The sequence below is a fragment of the Chiloscyllium plagiosum genome, unplaced genomic scaffold (assembly GCF_037043375.1).
Source record: "Chiloscyllium plagiosum isolate Xiang-an unplaced genomic scaffold, Cpla_swu_hap1 HiC_scaffold_44, whole genome shotgun sequence".
Classification (NCBI taxonomy): domain Eukaryota; kingdom Metazoa; phylum Chordata; class Chondrichthyes; order Orectolobiformes; family Hemiscylliidae; genus Chiloscyllium; species Chiloscyllium plagiosum.
In genome coordinates, this window is record NW_028270182.1 from 11,061,985 (window position 1) to 11,081,183 (window position 19,199).

At 48.9% G+C, this 19,199-nt stretch overlaps 1 protein-coding gene across 1 annotated transcript in view; it reads left to right on the forward strand.

Annotated features, from left to right (window-relative positions):
* Nucleotides 1-19,199, forward strand: part of LOC122544392 (vigilin-like) — a gene marked incomplete at its 5' end in the record, with an annotated part of 137,911 nt that overhangs the window by 89,535 nt on the left and 29,177 nt on the right. Inside the window, 4 exons of the mRNA XM_087982941.1 lie at nucleotides 7,571-7,789; nucleotides 9,929-10,150; nucleotides 12,347-12,565; nucleotides 14,429-14,567. Of these exons, the coding sequence (XP_087839067.1) occupies nucleotides 7,571-7,789; nucleotides 9,929-10,150; nucleotides 12,347-12,565; nucleotides 14,429-14,567 (799 nt within the window). The remainder of the gene's footprint in view (nucleotides 1-7,570; nucleotides 7,790-9,928; nucleotides 10,151-12,346; nucleotides 12,566-14,428; nucleotides 14,568-19,199) is intronic.

The following is a 19,199-nucleotide window of genomic DNA, read 5'->3' on the forward strand; positions in this document are numbered from 1 at the left end:
TATAACACTGGGGTACAGTACTGGTGGGGACAGGTCTGTCACTGTATAACACTGGGGTACAGTAATGATAGGGACAGGTCTGTCACTATAATACTGGGGTACATTACTGGTGGAGACAGGTCTGTCACTATATAACACTGGGGTACAGTAATAGGGACAGGTCTGTGACTGTGTAACACTGGGGTACAGTACTCGTGGAGACAGGTCTGTCACTATATAACACTGGGGTACAGTACTGGTGGGGACAGGTCTGTCACTGTATAACACTGATGTACAGAACTGGTGGGGACAGGTCTGCGTGTAACACTGGGGTACAGTACTGGTGGGGACAGGTCTGTGACTGTATAACACTGGGGCACAGTACTGGTGGGGGCAGGTCTGTCACTGTATAACATTGGGGTACAGTACTGGTGGGGACAGCTCTGTCACTGTATAACACTGGGGTACAGTAATGATAGGGACAGGTCTGTCACTGTATAATACTGGGGTACAGTACTGGTGGGGACAGGTCTGTCACTGTATAACACTGGGGTAAACTACTGGTGGGGACAGGTCTATCACTGTATACCACTGGCGTACAGTACTGGTGGGGACAGGTCTGTCACTGTATAACACTGGGTACAGTACTGGTAGGGACAGGTCTGTCACTGTATAACACTGGGGCACAGTACTGGTGGGGACAGGTCTGTCACTGTATAACACTGGGGTACAATAATGATAGGGAAAGGTCTGTCACTGTATAATACTGGGGTACAGTACTGGTGGAGACAGGTCTGTCACTATATAACACCGGGGTACAGTACTGGTGGGGACAGGTCTGACACTGTATAACACTGGGGTACAGTACTGGTGGGAACAGGTCTGTGACTGTGTAGCACTGGGGTACAGTACTGGTGGAGACAGGTCTGTCACTATATAACACTGGGGGGCACAGTACTGGTGGGGACAGGTCTGTCACTGTATAACACTGGGGTACAGTAATGATAGGGACAGGTCTGTCACTATAATACTGGGGTACATTACTGGTGGAGACAGGTCTGTCACTATATAACACTGGGTTACAGTACTGGTGGCGACAGGTCTGTCACTGTATTACACTGGGGTACAGTAATTGGGACAGGTCTGTGACTGTGTAACACTGGGGCACAGTACTGGTGGCGACAGGTCTGTCACTATATAACACTGGGGTACAGTACTGGTGGGGACAGGTCTGTCACTGTATAACACTGATGTACAGAACTGGTGGGGACAGGTCTGCGTGTAACACTGGGGTACAGTACTGGTGGAGACAGATCTGTCTCTATATAACACTGGGATACAGTACTGGTGGGGACAGGTCTGTGACTGTGTAACACTGGGGTACAGTACTGGTGGAGACAGGTCTATCACTTTATAACACTGGAGCACAGTACTGGTGGGGGCAGGTCTGTCACTGTATAACACTGGGGTACAGTACTGGTGGGGACAGCTCTGTCACTGTATAATACTGGGGTACAGTACTGGTGGGGACAGGTCTTTCACTGTATAAGACTGGGTTACAGTTTCGATAGGGACAGGCCTGTTGATATATAATGCTGGGGTACAGTCTGGTGGGAACCGGTCAGTCACTGTATCAGACTGGGGTACATTACTGGTGGGGACAGATGTGTCACTGTCTAACACTGGGGTACAGTACTGATGGGGGCAGGTCTGCCAGTGTATAGCACTGGCGTACAGTACTGGTGGGGACAGGTCTGTCACTGTATAACACTGGAGTACAGTAATGAAAGGGACAGGTCTGTCACTGTATAATACTGGGGTACAGTACTGGTGGGGACAGGTCTGTCACTGTATAACACTGGAGTACAGTAATGATAGGGTCAGGTCTGTCTCTCTATAATACTGGGGTACAGTACTGGTGGAGACAGGTCTGTCACTATATAACACTGGGGTACAGTACTGGTGGGAGCAGATGTGTCACTGTAACACTGGGGCAAAGTACTGGTGGGGACAGGTCTGTCACTGTATAACACTGGGGTACAGTACTGGTGGGAACAGGTCTGTCACTGTATAACACTGGGGTACAGAACTGCTGGGAGCAGATGTGTCACTGTATAACACTGGGGTACAGTACTGGTGGGAACAGATGTGTCACTGTCTAACACTGGGGTACAGTACTGATGGGGGCAGGTCTGCCAGTGTATAGCACTGGCGTACAGTACTGGTGGGGACAGGTCTGTCACTGTATAACACTGGAGTACAGTAATGATAGGGACAGGTCTGTCACTGTATAATACTGGGGTACAGTACTGGTGGAGACTGGTCTGTCACTATATAACACTGGGGTACAGTACTGGTGGGGACAGGTCTGTCACTGTATAACACTGGAGTACAGTAATGATAGGGTCAGGTCTGTCTCTCTATAATACTGGGGTACAGTACTGGTGGAGACAGGTCTGTCACTATATAACACTGGGGTACAGTACTGGTGGGGACAGGTCTGTCACTGTATAACACTGGGTACAGTACTGGTAGGGACAGGTCTGACACTGTATAACACTGGGGCACAGTACTGGTGGGGACAGGTCTGTCACTGTATAACGCTGGGGTCCAGTACTGGTGGGGACAGCTCTGTCACTGTATAACACTGGGGTACAGTAATGATAGGGACAGGTCTGTCACTGTATAACACTGGAGTACAGTAATGATAGGGTCAGGTCTGTCTCTCTATAATACTGGGGTATAGTACTGGTGGAGACAGGTCTGTCACTATATAACACTGGGGTACAGTACTGGTGGGGACAGGTCTGTCACTATATAACACCAGGGTACAGTACTGGTGGGGACAGGTCTGACACTGTATAATACTGGGGTACAGTACTTGTGGGAACAGGTCTGTGACTGTGTAGCACTGGGGTACAGTACTGGTGGAGACAGGTCTGTCACTATATAACACTGGGGTACAGTACTGGTGGGAACAGGTCTGTGACTGTGTAGCACTGTGGTACAGTACTGGTGGAGACAGGTCTGTCACTATATAACACTGGGGTACAGTACTGGTGTGGACATGTCTATCACTGTATAACGCTGGGGTATAGTACTGGTGGGGACAGCTCTCTCACTGTATAACACTGGGGTACAGTACTGGTGGGGACAGGTCTGTCACTGTATAACACTGGGGTACAGTACTGGTGGGGACAGGTCTATCACTGTATAACACTGGGGTACTGTACTGGTGGGGACAGGTCTGTGCCGAAATAACACTGAGGTCCAGTGCTGGTGGGGACACGTCTGTCACTGTATAACACTGGTGTCCAATACTGGTGGGGACAGATGTGTTACTTATTAAAACTGGGGCACAGTACTGGTGGGAACAGGTCTGTCACTGTATAACACTGGGATAAAGTACTGGTGGGGACAGGTCTGTCACTGTATAACACTGGGGTGCAGTACTGGTGGGGACTGGTCTGTCACTATAACACTGGGGTACAGTACTGGTGGGGACAGTTCTGTCACTGAATAACACTGGGGTACAGTACTGGTGGGGACAGGTCTGTCACTATATAACACTGGGGTACAGTACTGGTGGGGACAGGTCTGTCACTGTATAACACTGATGTACAGAACTGGTGGGGACAGGTCTGCGTGTAACACTGGGGTACAGTACTGGTGGAGACAGATCTGTCTCTGTATAACACTGGGATACAGTACTGGTGGGGACAGGTCTGTGACTGTGTAACACTGGGGTACAGTACTGGTGGAGACAGGTCTATCACTGTATAACACTGGGGTACAGTACTGGTGGGGACAGCTCTGTCACTGTATAATACTGGGGTACAGTACTGGTGGGGACAGGTCTGTCACTATATAACACTTGGGGTACAGTACTGGTGGGGACAGGTCTTTCACTGTATAAGACTGGGTTACAGTTTCGATAGGGACAGGCCTGTTGATATATAATGCTGGGGTACAGTCTGGTGGGAACCGGTCAGTCACTGTATCAGACTGGGGTACATTACTGGTGGGGACAGATGTGTCACTGTCTAACACTGGGGTACAGTACTGATGGGGGCAGGTCTGCCAGTGTATAGCACTGGCGTACAGTACTGGTGGGGACAGGTCTGTCACTGTATAACACTGGAGTACAGTAATGATAGGGACAGGTCTGTCACTGTATAATACTGGGGTACAGTACTGGTGGAGACTGGTCTGTCACTATATAACACTGGGGTACAGTACTGGTGGGGACAGGTCTGTCACTGTATAACACTGGAGTACAGTAATGATAGGGTCAGGTCTGTCTCTCTATAATACTGGGGTACAGTACTGGTGGAGACAGGTCTGTCACTATATAACACTGGGGTACAGTACTGGTGGGAGCAGATGTGTCACTGTAACACTGGGGCAAAGTACTGGTGGGGACAGGTCTGTCACTGTATAACACTGGGGTACAGTACTGGTGGGAACAGGTCTGTCACTGTATAACACTGGGGTACAGAACTGCTGGGAGCAGATGTGTCACTGTATAACACTGGGGTACAGTACTGGTGGGAACAGGTCTGTCACTGTGTAACACTGGGGTACAGTACTAGTGGGGACAGGTCTGTCACTGTATAACACTGGGGTACAGTACTGGTGGGGACAGGTCTGTCACTGTATAACACTGGGGTACAGTACTGGTGGGAACAGGTCTGTCACTGTATAACACTGGGGTACAGAACTGCTGGGAGCAGATGTGTCACTGTATAACACTGGGGTACAGTACTGGTGGGAACAGGTCTGTCACTGTGTAACACTGGGGTACAGTACTAGTGGGGACAGGTCTGTCACTGTATAACACTGGGGTACAGTACTGGTGGGAACACGTCTGTCACTGTCTAACACTGGGGTACAGTACTGGTGGGGACAGGTCTGTCACTGTATAACACTGGGGTACAGTACTGGTGGGGACAGGTCTGTGACTGTGTAACACTGGGGTACAGTCCTGGTGGAGACAGGTCTATCACTGTATAACACTGGGGCACAGTACTGATGGGGACAGGTCTGTCACTGTATAGCACTGGGGTACAGTACTGGTGGGGACAGCTCTGTCACTGTATAACACTGGGGTACAGTAATGATAGGGACAGGTCTGTCACTGTATAATACTGGGGTACAGTACTGGTGGGGACAGGTCTGTCACTATATAACACTGGGGTACAGTACTGGTGGGGACAGGTCTGTCACTGTATAACAGTGGGTTACAGTTTCGATAGGGACAGGCCTGTTGATATATAATGCTGGGATACAGTACTGGTGGGAACACGTCAGTCACTGTATCAGACTGGGGTACATTACTGGTGGGGACAGATGTGTCACTGTCTAACACTGGGGTACAGTACTGATGGGGTCAGGTCTGCCAGTGTATAACACTGGCGTACAGTACTGTTGGGGACAGATCTGTCACTGTATAACACTGGAGTACAGAACTGGTTGGGACAGGTCTGTCACTGTATAACACTGGAGTACAGTACTGGTGGGGACAGGTCTGACACTGTATAACACTGGGGTACAGAACTGGTGGGAGCAGATGTGTCACTGTAACACTGGGGCAAAGTACTGGTGGGGACAGGTCTGTCACTGTATAACACTGGGGTACAGTACTGGTGGGAACAGGTCTGTCACTGTATAACTCTGGGGTACAGTACTGGTGGGGACAGGTCTGTCACTGTATAACACTGGAGTACAGAACTGCTGGGAGCAGATGTGTCACTGTATAACACTGGGGTACAGTACTGGTGGGAACAGGTCTGTCACTGTGTAACACTGGGGTACAGTACTAGTGGGGACAGGTCTGTCACTGTATAACACTGGGGTACAGTACTGGTGGGAACACGTCTGTCACTGTCTAACACTGGGGTACAGTACTGGTGGGGGCAGGTCTGTCACTGTCTAACACTGGGGTACAGTACTGGTGGGGACAGGTCTGTCACTGTATAACACTGCGGTACAGTATTGGTGGGGACAGGTCTGTCACTGTATAACACTGGGGTACAGTACTGGTGGGGACAGGTCTGTCACTGTATAACACTGGGGTACAGTACTGGTGGGGGCAGGTCTGTCACTGTCTAACACTGGGGTACAGTACTGGTGGGGACAGGTCTGTCACTGTATAACACTGCGGTACAGTATTGGTGGGGACAGGTCTGTCACTGTATAACACTGGGGTACAGTACTGGTGGGGACAGGTCTGTCACTGTCTAACACTGGGGTACAGTACTGGTGGGGGCAGGTCTGTCACTGTCTAACACTGGGGTACAGTACTGGTGGGGGCAGGTCTGTCACTGTACAACACTGGGGTACAGTACTGGTGGGGACGGGTCTGTCACTGTATAACACTGGGGTACAGTACTGGTGGGCAGGTCTGTGACTGTGTAACACTGGCGTACATTACTGGTGGGGACAGGTCTATCACTGTATAACACTGGGGTACAGTACTGGTGGGGACAGCTCTGTCACTGTCTAACACTGGGGTACAGTACTGGTGGGGACACATCTGTGACTGTATAACACTGGTGTACAGAACTGGTGGGGACAGATGTGTTACTTATTAAAACTGGGGCACAGTACTGGTGGGAACAGGTCTGTCACTGTATAACACTGGGGTACAGTACTGGTGGGGACGGGTCTGTCACTGTATAACACTGGGGTACAGTACTGGTGGGGACAGGTCTGTCACTGTATAACACTGAGGTACAGTACTGGTGGGGACAGGTCTGTCACTGTATAACACTGGGGTACAGTACTGGTGGGGACAGGTCTGTCACTGTATAACACTGGGGTACAGTACTGGTGGGGACAGGTCTGTCACTGTATAACACTGAGGTACAGTACTGGTGGGGACAGGTCTGTCACTGTATAACACTGGGGTACAGTACTGGTGGGGACAGGTCTGTCACTGTATAACACTGGGGTACAGTACTGGTGGGGACAGGTCTGTCACTGTATAACACTGGGGTACAGTACTGGTGGGGACAGGTCTGTCACTGTATAACACTGGGGTACAGTACTGGTGGGGACAGGGTCTGTCACTGTATAACACTGAGGTACAGTACTGGTGGGGACAGGTCTGTCACGATAATACTGGGATACAGTACTGATGGCGACATGTCTATCACTTATAACACTGGGGTATTGTACTGGTGTATTCAGGGCTGTCAGTGTGTCACACTGGTATAGTACTGCTGGAGATTGATCTGTCAGTGTATAACATGGTGTTTTGCAGATATTGGTGAGATTTGGAGTCACAATCTAACATTCTCTCCTCCCCTGACATTTTGAAGTCACTGAGACATGCATTGGCTGTATTGTCCAGGCAGTGAGACCTCAGACAATGGCCTGCTCTAGTCGCCCTCAGTTTGACACAACCCCTGCACTAATTGTGCACACTCTGCAACGTGAACATGGGACCTTCCTCAATACCTTTTTGAGATGCATTCTTATTGCAGTAGTTCATTATTGGCAGCTGTATGGTATTTTTGAGTATATCCGTGTGCGCGCACACACGTGTGTGTAGTTTGTCTCTCTTTAATTGCTGTTCTGTTGGCTTTAGGCGAATATCAAAGAGGTGGATGTTTTGATCCCTGCCAAACTGCACAACTCTCTGATTGGTGCTAAGGGGCGTCTGGTCCGGTCACTCATGGAGGAATGTGGAGGGGTGCACATCCATTTCCCTTCTGAAGGCTCAGGCAGCGACAAAGTCACCATCAGGGGTCCTGTCGAGGAAGTGGAGAAAGCAAGGAAACAGTTGCTTCAGCTGGCTGAGGAGAAGGTATTCCAGTCACATTGTTAATTTACATAGCACCTTTCACATCCCCAAGTGCAGGACAGAAGGGCTGTGCAATAAAATTTGACACTGAGTCACTTAAGGACGTAGTAGGTCAAAATCTTGAAGGGGCAGGCTGTAGGAAGAAGCATGTGCAGGTCGGGTGAATTGGCCGCGCTAAATTGCCCTTAGTGTTAGGTGCATTAGTCAGAGGGAAATGGGTCTGCGTGGGTTACTTTCAGAGGGTCGGTGTGGACTGGTTGGGCTGAAGGGCCTGTTTCCACACTGTAGGGAATCCAATCTAATCTAAAATCTTAAAAGAACAGAAGAGACAATATTTGATCAGATAATTTTTATTTTGTTCCTGAGAAGTTTCAGTTACCAGGAGCAACAAATGGTGGGATGTGAAGGATTGCGCGTGGCACTTTGACTGATCTCGTGGTGACCTTTTCAGTCTGATTCCATTATAGTTTAAGAAATTAGCATTGTCCAGGCCCACTGCAGTTTTGGACATCAGAGTGTATAGCAAATACAATACAGCAGGATTTGGAGATGCCGGTGTTGGACTGGGGTGTACAAAGTTAAAAATCACAAAACACCAGGTTATAGCCCAACAGGTTTAATTGGAAACACACTAGCTTTCGGAGCGTCGCATTATCACCTGATGAAGGAGCGACACTCCGAAAGCTAGTGTTTTTTGCAATTAAACCTGTTGGACTATCACCTGGTGTTGTGTGATTTTTAACTTAATACAGCAGGAAGCAGAGAAAAATCTCAGCAGAGGTCCAATTTGCACCAAGACAGAATTAGATGATTTATCAGCAGCATTAATGCACTTGTTTAAGTTTTCCATCAGCATCGTGCTGAACCTGTTTGCTGGTGGCTTAGGGGTAGTGCACACAGGTCTAGTTATCTCTCCTCCCCTGCACTACCTTTCCAATCTTTTACCTGGATGGGGGCAGCTCCAACAAGAGGCTCGTCACCATCCAGGACAAAGCAGTCCGCTTGATTGGTGCCACGTCCACAAACATCCACTCCTTCCACCACCGACGCTCAGTAGCGGCCGTGTGTACTGTCTACAAGATGCACGCAAGAACTTAGCAAAACTCCTCAGACAGCACCTTCTAAACCCATGATCACTTCCATCTTGAAGGCGAAGGGCAGCAGATATATGGGGACATCACTCACCTGCAAAAGCTCCCCTCCATGCCGTTCACCAACATGACTTGGAAATATATTGTGGAGGTGCCAGTGTTGGACTGGGGTGGACCAAGTTAACAATCACACAATACCGTGTTACAGTCCATCAGATTTATTTGAAAACACTAGCTTTCTGAGCCTCGCTCGCTCACTAACACCTGAAGAAGGAGCGAGGGTCCGAAAGCTTGTGTTTTCAAATAAACCTGTCGGACGATTAGGCGGTGTTGTGTGGTTTTTGAGTTGGAAATATATTGGCTGTTTCTACACTGTCGCTGGGTCAAAATCCCGGAATTCCCTCCCGAAGGGCCTTGTGGTTCGACCTGCAGTACAAGGACTGTGGCTGTTGAAGAAGGCAGCTCACCACCACCTTCTGAAGGGCAACTAGGGGTGGGCAATAAATGCAGGCCCACATCCCACAAGCAAGTACAAAAAAAAATCAATACTATGTATTCATACTTGTCTCTCAGAACTCATCAGAAAGGCTAATTAAAAGCGTATGGGATCCTTAGTTTAATTAATGGGGGTGCACAGTAGATTAATGGGGAGGATTCAAAGTAAAGCAGGATGATACAGGACTTGTCCAAGCAAGCTTTGTCTGGTAGAACTTTACAATTAATCCTCCCAGTGTCATCAGCAGGAGAGGTTTGTGATTAAGTACATGTAGGAAGTGCTAGAGAAACCCAGCAGGCCCCGCGCAGAGAGAAACAGAATTCTGCTTCTCTCTCTACAGTGGGACTAGATTGGGTTGGGATATCCGGTCAGCATGGACGGGTTGGGCCGAAGGGTTTGTTTCCATGCTGTACATCTCTATGACTCTATGCCTATCAGGCCCGCTGAGTTTCCCCAGCACTCCTGTTTTGCTTTTCACAATTCCTGCGTCTGCGGTTCTTCGTTTTTATTCTGATTGCAAGCGTTCCGTTCTCGATTCCTTCCCCGCTCCTACAGCAAATCAACAACTGCACTGTAGAGCTACACGCCAAACCGGAATACCACAAATTTCTCATCGGGAGGGGTGGCGGTAACATCCGCAGGGTGCGAGACCGCACGGGAGCCCGCATCATCTTCCCCGCAGCAGACGATAGGGACCAAGAGCTCATCACCATCGTCGGAAAAGAAGAAGCAATAAAGCAGGCACATAAAGAATTGGAGATTCTTATTAAGAACCTGGTAAGTTCCCTCTGTTAATTATCCTCACCTCATTGTTAGGAAGGAAGTTTTATTTTATACAATCTTAGGGCATCCAAAGCACTTAGAGTCATAGAGCTATACAGCACAGAAACAGACCCTTCGGTCCAACTCGTCCATGCTGACCAGATATCCTACATTAATCTGGCCCATATCCCTCCAAATCCTTCTCTTCATATACCAATCTTGATGCCTTTAAAATGTAGCAATTGTGCCAGCCTCCACCACTTCCTCTGGCAGCTCATTCCATACACGCACCACCCTTTGCATGAAAAGGTTAGACCTTAAGTCCCTTTTAAATCTTTCCCTGCTCACCTTAAACCTATGCCCTCTAGTTTTGGACTCCCTTACTCTGGGGCAAAGACCTTGGCTGTTCACCTTATCCATGCCCTTAATTATTTTATAAACCTCTATAAGGTCACCCCTCAGCCTCCAGTACTCCAGGGAAAATAGTCCCAGGCCTCTCACTCTAGCTCAAACTCCCCAACCCCAACAACATTCTTGCAAATCTTTTCCACACCCTCTCAAGCTTAACAACATCTTTCCCATTGCAGAGAGCCAGAATTGAACACAGTATTCAAAAGTGGCCTCATCAATGTCCTGTACAGTCTCCAGACTATGAAGTTTTAGTTTGTAGGAAACGTGCCCGCTTCATGCAAAGCAAGCTCTCACAAATAGCGATGAAGCTGTCTTCCCAATGTATTGGTTGAGGCGTCAATAGAGGTTCAGGAGAGCAGGGAGGATACTTTTTTTGTGAGATCTTTTGCATTGACCGACCTTGAGGGGTAATGGGCCTTGATTTAACATTGCGTACGTACATCAGGCAATGCTGGAGAGTTCCCTCACTATTGACATTGGGAATGGCAGTCAGGATTTTGTGCCCTTGTCCCTAGCTTTGAACTCGAACCCATGACTTTCTGACTCAGAGGCATGCACCGCATTCACTGAGCTACAGTGTGGCCTGTGTGCATCCATTGTATACCATTCTTGGCCTGCTCCATTCTGCTCATTATATCCTCGTGTTCTCCATTTCTGAAAGGCTCCCTCAGGTTACCCTGAAAGGAGAAGGCGTGTCAAAAAGTGGTGAAATAAGTCATCCGTCATGCTGCTGTTTTGTAGCAAACACACAAGTGGTCTTCTCCACTAACAGGATGCTGCTGTCGGGCCAGAAATATGTTTAGTGGTATATGAGTTACAGTGCCAGTGTGATGCCAGTTATGTCGGCCATATGTCCCAGCACCTGGTAAACTGTACTGAACAAACCATCCTTCTGACCATCTGCAAGTCCACTGTGCTCAACTGACCCATGCAATGGAACTCAGACCATTACTTGCAACATTAGATCTGATTCTGTTTCACATTTACTAAATAATTCTGACAGCACTAAGAGCTATACTGGAAACCAAGTTGAGATGATCACTCAGGCTTGCAGAGTAATTCATTTGCACATGCCCCATGTATTTATTCACACAGAGGCCATTATTCTTCGTAGGCAAATGGAATGTGTACGCACACCGCGTTTTTTTTCCCATCAAGAATGGCTTATTGAGACAGCGGATCCCAGCTGCATCCCCATGGCAATGTCCTCACCAATTAGAGTCTACCTGCCTGGTTTTGCTTTAATCAGTTCAGTTGGTTTTCAGTTGGAAGACAAAAAGTGCAGACTTGGTGTCTCTTTTGGCATTGTTTATGTTCTGCCCCAACAAGTGATTATTTATGTTTCTGTGCAAGCTGAAAGATGGTGTAGGGCTGGACAGCTTATTCCTGGCCAGCATGGTCACAAATTTGCCTCTGGATGTAGGTTTGCTCGCTGAGCAAACCATAACGTCATCACTGAGCCTTCGTCTGAAAATGAACCTTCCAGCTCAGCGAGCAAACCTAACATCTAGAACCTCAACCTGAGCTACAAATCTCAAAACTCGCTAACAAATTAGCCTCTTCTTGTGAATTTTATGCGATGGGTATGCAGGAGTGGGTGGAGAGAGCCGGTAAAATTCCCATTGTAGACTTTGCGACCATGCATCCTGCATTGCCCGCTGTTCCACGTGGAGCGGGTCAGTATTCAAGAGGTCTCTGCGCCCTCAGACCACCTGGAGGTCCTCTAAGTGGTCAAGGAGTGCTTCCGACCCAGCCCCGGCTTTAAGCGGTGTCCTCAATTCTGCGACTCTTTTCCCTTAGGACAACGTGATTGAAGACTTGATGATCGTGGACCCCAAATATCACCGGCACTTTGTGGCGCGCAGGGGACAAGTGCTACGCGAGATCGCAGAGGAGTACGGAGGTGTGACAGTCAGCTTCCCGCGCACAGGGGTCCAGAGTGACCGGGTGGTGCTGAAAGGGGCGAAGGACTGTGTGGAGGCAGCTAAACGGAGAATCCAGGAAATCATCGGAGACCTGGTAAGCGTAAGGGAAAGGAAGAGAGATTTCCCACTAATGGTCTCAAGGGGTGATCCGGCTTGCTGGGACTCAGATTCAACAGCCAGTGCGCGCACAGCAAGATCCCACACACTGGGACCTGATGCGGGATGGTGGCACACATTGGCGAGAATAACTCCCCTTCTTCGCTTGGCACCTAGTGGTCTGCTGTGCCCAGCTGAACAGGCTGTTTAGGGGGATCAGGTTAACATCTGAAAGAAGGCACCTCGGACAGTGCAGGAGCCCCTCAGTATTGCCTGGCTGAGCCTCCAGTGGGGGACCAGCATTGTTCCAGTCCCCATAGGTGAGAGGGCGACCTACTGACTCGGCAGAAATGCATCACTGAGAGACACTGAACGGGGAACTCCGTTGGGTAGTGGATTCAGGATTGAATGTATTACAGTATTTCAATTTTACTTTCCAGCATTGACCTGATGGGCCAAATGGCCAGCTTCTGGGGTGGCACGGTGGTTCAGTGGTTAGCACTGCTACCTCACAGCGCCAGGGATCCGGGTTCGATTCCACCTTCGGATGACTGTCTGTGTGGAGTTTGCACATTTTCCCCGTGTCTGCGTGGGTTTCCCCCGGGTGCTCTGGTTTCCTCCCACAGCCCAAAGACGTATAGGTTAGGTGAACTGGCCATGGGAAATACAAGGCAGGGGCAGCTGCCCTTTGGAGGGTCAGTGTGGACTCAGATGGGCTGCTTCCACATTGTAGGGATTCCAAGTCACAATGACTATTTTGTTCAGATGCTTGTCTTCTGAAGTATTTATTTATTCACGTTTGTATGGGATGTGGCATCACTGGTAATGGTTGCAGCTGTTATTTATCATAGAAGTCCCACAGTGTGCAAATAGGCCACTTGGCCCAACAGGTTCACACTGACCCACCCAGACCCATTAGTTATTTCCCCTGACTAGTGCACCAAATCTACATCCTTGGACACTACGGGCAATTTAGCATGGCCAGATCCACCTAACCTGCACACCTTTGGACTGTGGGAGGAAACCCGCGCAGAGGGAGAATGTGCAAACTCCACCCAGACAGTCACTCCGAAGGTGGAATGAATCCGCGTCCCTGGCGCTGTGAAGCAGCTGTGCTAACCACTGAGCCACCGTGCTGCCCAAGCAACGGTTGCATTTATGGCCCACCTATAATTAGCCTCTCAGAGGAAGTGGTGGAGGTTAGTACGATTGCAACATTTAAAAGGCATTTGGACGATTTTACAGACCTTTATAAGGTCACCTGCTCAACCTCTACGCTCCAGGAAAAAAAGGACTATCCTCTTGATAACTCAAACCCTCCATTCCCGTAACATCCTGATAAATCTGTTCTGCACCCTCTCCAATTTAGTAATATCGTTCCTACGACAGGGTGACCAGAGCTGCACACGATACTCCAAAAGTGCTGCTTCTACACTACAGTATCTAAACTAGAAACTGTAAAAATTAAAGTCTAGATTAGAGTGATGCTGGAAAAGCACAGCAGTTCAGGCAGCATCCGGGGAGCAGGAAAATCGACGTTTGGGCAAAAGCCCTTCATCAGGAATATTCCTGAAATTCCAATCAGCTCTATTCCTGATGAAGGGCTTTTGCCCGAAACGTCGATTTTCCTGCTCCCCGGATGCTGCCTGACCTGCTGTGCTTTTCCAGCACCACTCTAATCTAGACTCTGGGTTCCAGCATCTGCAGTCCTTGTTTTTACCTACTATAAAAATTAAAATCTACCCTTGCACTTCTAAGTAAACCTCATACTTCAACATATAGAATACTTTGTACTTAAAGTACCCCTGTAAAATGGCCTCTTTTTCTGATTTTTTTTAACCCTTTTCTGTCTGTTTTTTAGGAAGCCCAGGTGACCCTGGAGTGCGTAATCCCTCAGCGGTTTCATCGAGCGGTCATGGGACTAAAGGGCTCCAAGGTGCAGCAGATCACCAGGGACTATGACGTGCAGATCAAATTTCCTGAGCGGGATGAGAGTCAAGGTACCGTTCCAGTACATGAAATGGGCCTCTGTGACCATAGGAGCCAGTAGATCTCACGCATGCGATCTTACCCCGGGTAGATCTCACTCAAAATGTTTTGCCCAACTTTGACAAACTGTGTGGACAAGCGAACGGTTGTGATGTTTTCTCATACTTTTAGTTTTGTGGGATGTGGGCATTACCAGCTGGTTCAGCATTTAGTGTTGAGAGTGTTGTACTTGGAAAGCACAGCAGGTCAGGCAGCATCCGAGGAGCAGGAGAATCGACATTTCGGGCAAAAGCCCTTCATCAGGAATCTGTTTGATGCTGGTCCTCGGATGCTGCCTGACCTGCTGTGCTTTTCCAGCACCACACTCTCGACTAATCTCCAGCATCTGCAGTCCTCACCTTTGGGCCAGTATTTAATGCCCATCTCTAATTGCCCCGGAGACGCTAATATATAGATGAGATTCCCTACAGTGTGGAAACAGGCCCTTCAGCCCAACAAGTCCACACTGACCCTCTGAAGAGTAACCCACCCAGACCCATTTCTCTCTAACTATGGTGAGCTGTTTTCTTGAACTGCAGTAGTCCGTGTGGTGTAGACAGTGCTGTGAGGGAGGGATTTTGATTCAGCAACTGTGAGAGAATGGTAATATGGCTCCAAGTCAGGATGAAGTGGGTTTTAGAAGGGAATTTGCAATGTCCTATGCCTTAGCCTCCAGCCTGCACAGAAGTGACAGCCCACGTTATGTCTCTAGAGAAGGGGTTTGAACTCCCGGCCTTGTCAGGTTAAAGCATGAGCGTGGCCTACTGAGACAGGGCTTGGCAGCTTAGCTGTGTTTGTGACCTAATGGAGCCTGTTTACGCTCTATAAATAACCTCTCACCAGGGCAATGGGGCTGCTCCCAGGAGGTTGATTTTCCACACGTTGATGAGGAGATCTGCCTCATTTAGATGATAGATGTTCATTTAGTGGTCTCAGGGTGGGGCCAAACCCTGTAATTATGACACATGGGGACCAGGAATCTAAAGTCTGATACAACGCTGTTAGTAAATGTAGTAAACAGAATGGCTTCACAGCAAAGAAAGGGGAAAGGAATGGCAGCAGAACTGTTTGGTGGACTGTCCGAAGGAGTAGGTTTGGACATGCAGGGGAGTGTTTGAGAAAGAAAGACAGAACGAGCTATTTAAACATCTTTCCCATGTCTGATGAGGTGGGGGTGGACAAGGATATTTTTCCTCTTTTGCCTACAAGGCTAGAACTTTGATTAGATTCTCTACAGTATGGAAACAGGCCCTTCGGCCCAACAAGTCCACACTGACCCTCCGAAGAGTAACCCACCCAGACCCGTTCCGTCTACATTTACCCCGTCTAATACACCTACCACTATGGGCAATTTAGCATGGCCAGGTCACCTAACCTGCACATCTTTGGACTGTGGGAGGAAACTGGAGCACCCGGAGGAAACCCACGCAGACACGGAAGGGTGCGTAGCTGGACACACTGGAGCAGTTCAGGGGCGTCATCCACGCTTGTGCTTTTTTGGCACTTCTGCCTATTCCAGTTCTCTCCTGGCCATCTTCCTGTCTCTCTCCCCCCCTCCACCAAACCCTTACGCAGGAGACCACGCTAAACTCTACCATCCCTATCCTCGCTCGGACCTAGTCACTGTACCCTGTCCCTGAACTAAACAGATTCTATGTCCATTGAAGCCTCAGTTTCAGAACTCTCAAATCTTGTTTTCATGATGTCTATTTCACCTCCTCCCCACTCCCCAACCACACCCTTTCCCTGTCTTCCTGTCTCCACAACCTCATCCAGCCTCATAACACCCAAGGTCTCTGCAGTGCTCCCATTCTGGCCCCTAGCACACCCCAATTACTTTTCCTCCAACATTGGTAGCCGTGCCTTCAACTGCATAGGCCCTGAGATCTGGAATTCCCTTCCTAAAATTCCTCTCTCTCTCTCTGTCTCTCTCTGTCTGTCTGTCTCTCTCTCTCTGTCTCTCTCTCTGTCTCTCTCTCTCTCTGTCTCTATCTCTCTCTCCCCCCCGTCTCTGTCTCTCTCTCTCTATCTCTACCTCTCTATCTCTCTCTCTCTGTTTCTCTCTTTCTTTCTCTCTCTTTCTCTCTCTGTCTCTACCTCTCTCTCTATCTCTCTGTTTCTCTTTCTTTCTCTCTCTGTCTGTCACTCACTACCTCTCTCTCTACCTCTCTCTGTCTCTCTATCTCTCTCTCTCTGTTTCTCTCTTTTTCTCTCTGTCTCTCTACCTCTCTGTCTCTCTCTCTCTCTCTCTGTCTCTCTCTCTTTCTCTCTCTCTGTTTTCTCTCTCTCTTTCTTGCTCTCGCTCTCTCTCTCTCTCTCTCTCTCTCTAACTCTCTCCCCTCAAAGATGCTGCCTCAAAACGTGTCTGAATGACCAGGTACCTTCCTACGTTAAAGATGCTATGTAAGTGCAAGTTGTCATTATTAATCAGGAGCAGATTTTTATCTTGTCCCTAGTCCATTCTCCCTGGCTAAGATCCACCAGAATGGGAACTCCTTGCCTGAAATGTACTAACCCATAGGTACAAGAAGCACTTGCAAAGAACAACAAAAACATAGCAACAAAAAAGAAATTGCTGGAGACGCTCAGTATGTTGGGCAGCGTCTGTGCAGAGAAAATGGAAGTTAATGTTTTGAGTTCGATTCTGAAGAAGGGTCACCAGACTTGAAATGTTTTCTCCCCGCAGATGTTGCCAGACCTGACTGAATTTTCCAGCAGTTTCTATTTTTACTTCAGATATTCAGCTCTTTGTTTCATTTTCATAGAAGACTCAGAGAATCCCGACAGTGTGGAAGCAGGCCATTTAGTCCATCGAGTCCACACCGACCCTTAGAAGAGCATCCCATGTAGCCCCATCCCTACCCGAGCCCTGTAAGCCTGCATTTCCTCTGGCTAACCCACCTAGCCTGCCCACCCTTGGCACTATGAGTAATTTAGCATGGCCAATCTACCCTAATTTACACTTCCCTGGGCACTATGGGTAATTTAGCATGGCCAATCCACCCTAACCTGCACATCCCTGAACACTATGGGGTAATTTAGCATGGCCAATCCACCCTAACTTGCACTTCCCTGGGCATTATGGGTAATTTAGCATGGCCAATCCACCCTAACCTGCACATCCCTGGGCACTATGGGTAATTTAGCACGGCCAATCCACCCTAACTTGTACATCCCTGGGCACTATGGGTAATTTAGCACGGCCAATCCACGCTAACCTGTACATCCCTGAACACTATGGGGTAATTTAGCACAGCCAATCCCCCCTAACCTGCCCACCCTGGACACTATGGGTAATTTAGCACAGCCAATCCCCCCTAACCTGCCCACCATGAACACTATGGGTAATTTAGCACGGCCAACCCACCCTAACCTGCACATCCTTGGGCACTATGGGTACTTTAGCATGGCCAATCCACCCTAACCTGCACATCCCTGGGAACTATGGGCAATTTATCATGGCCAATCCACCCTAACCTGCACATCCCTGGGCACTACGGGCAATTTAGCACGGCCAATCCACCCTAACCTGCACATCCCTGAACACTATGGGACAATTTAGCACGGCCAATCCAGCCTAACCTGAACATCCCTGAATATTATGGGGCAATTTAGTATGGCCAATCCACCCTAACCTGCACATCCCTGAAGACTATGGAGCAATTTAGCACGGCCAATCCCCCCTAACCTGCACATCCCTGTATACTATGGGGCAATTTAGCACGGCCAATTCCCCCCTAACTTGCACATCCCTGTACACTGTGGAGCAATTTAGCATGGCCAATCCCCCCTAACCTGCACATCCCTGTATACTACGGGGCAATTTATCACGGCCAATCCACCCTAACCTGCACCTCCCTGTATACTACGGGGCAATTTATCACGGCCAATCCACCCTAACCTGCACCTCCCTGTATACTACGGGGCAATTTATCATGGCCAATCCACCCTAACCTGCACCTCCCTGTACACTATGGGGCAATTTATCATGGCCAGTCTGCTCTAACCTGCACATCCCTGGGCACTATGGGACAATTTATCACGGCTAACCCACCCTAACCTGCACATCCCTGGGCACTATGGGACAATTTAGCACGGCCAATCCACCCTAACCTGCACATCCCTGGGCACTATGGGTAATTTAGCACGGCCAATCCACCCTAACCTGCACATCCCTGGGCACTATGGGACAATTTAGCACGGCCAATCCACCCTAACCTGCACATTCCTGTGCTCAGTCAAGGTGGACTAACCGAGAGGTTCAAAATGTTTGAGAAAGAGGAAGAGCAAGAGACAGTTTCCTGTGGCTGGAGGGGCCCAGAGCAATAGGGTGAGGGCAATGCATGCATACACGTAAATATAGAGCGAGGGTCATGTCTGCAAACACTCCTCCGCTTAAAGGGTGCAGGAAATCTAGAACTCCTGGTCCCCAACAGGCTGCTGGAGGCAGTGATCCAGGTGGAGTTTTCAAGGCTACAGCGATGAGATTCTTTTTGAGAAATGTTTTAATGTGAACATGAATCCAAGGCAGGGAAATGGAGCTGATCAGTGATAATCAGGATTGAATGAAACGAATCTACATAGCACCCTTCACGAACACCGAA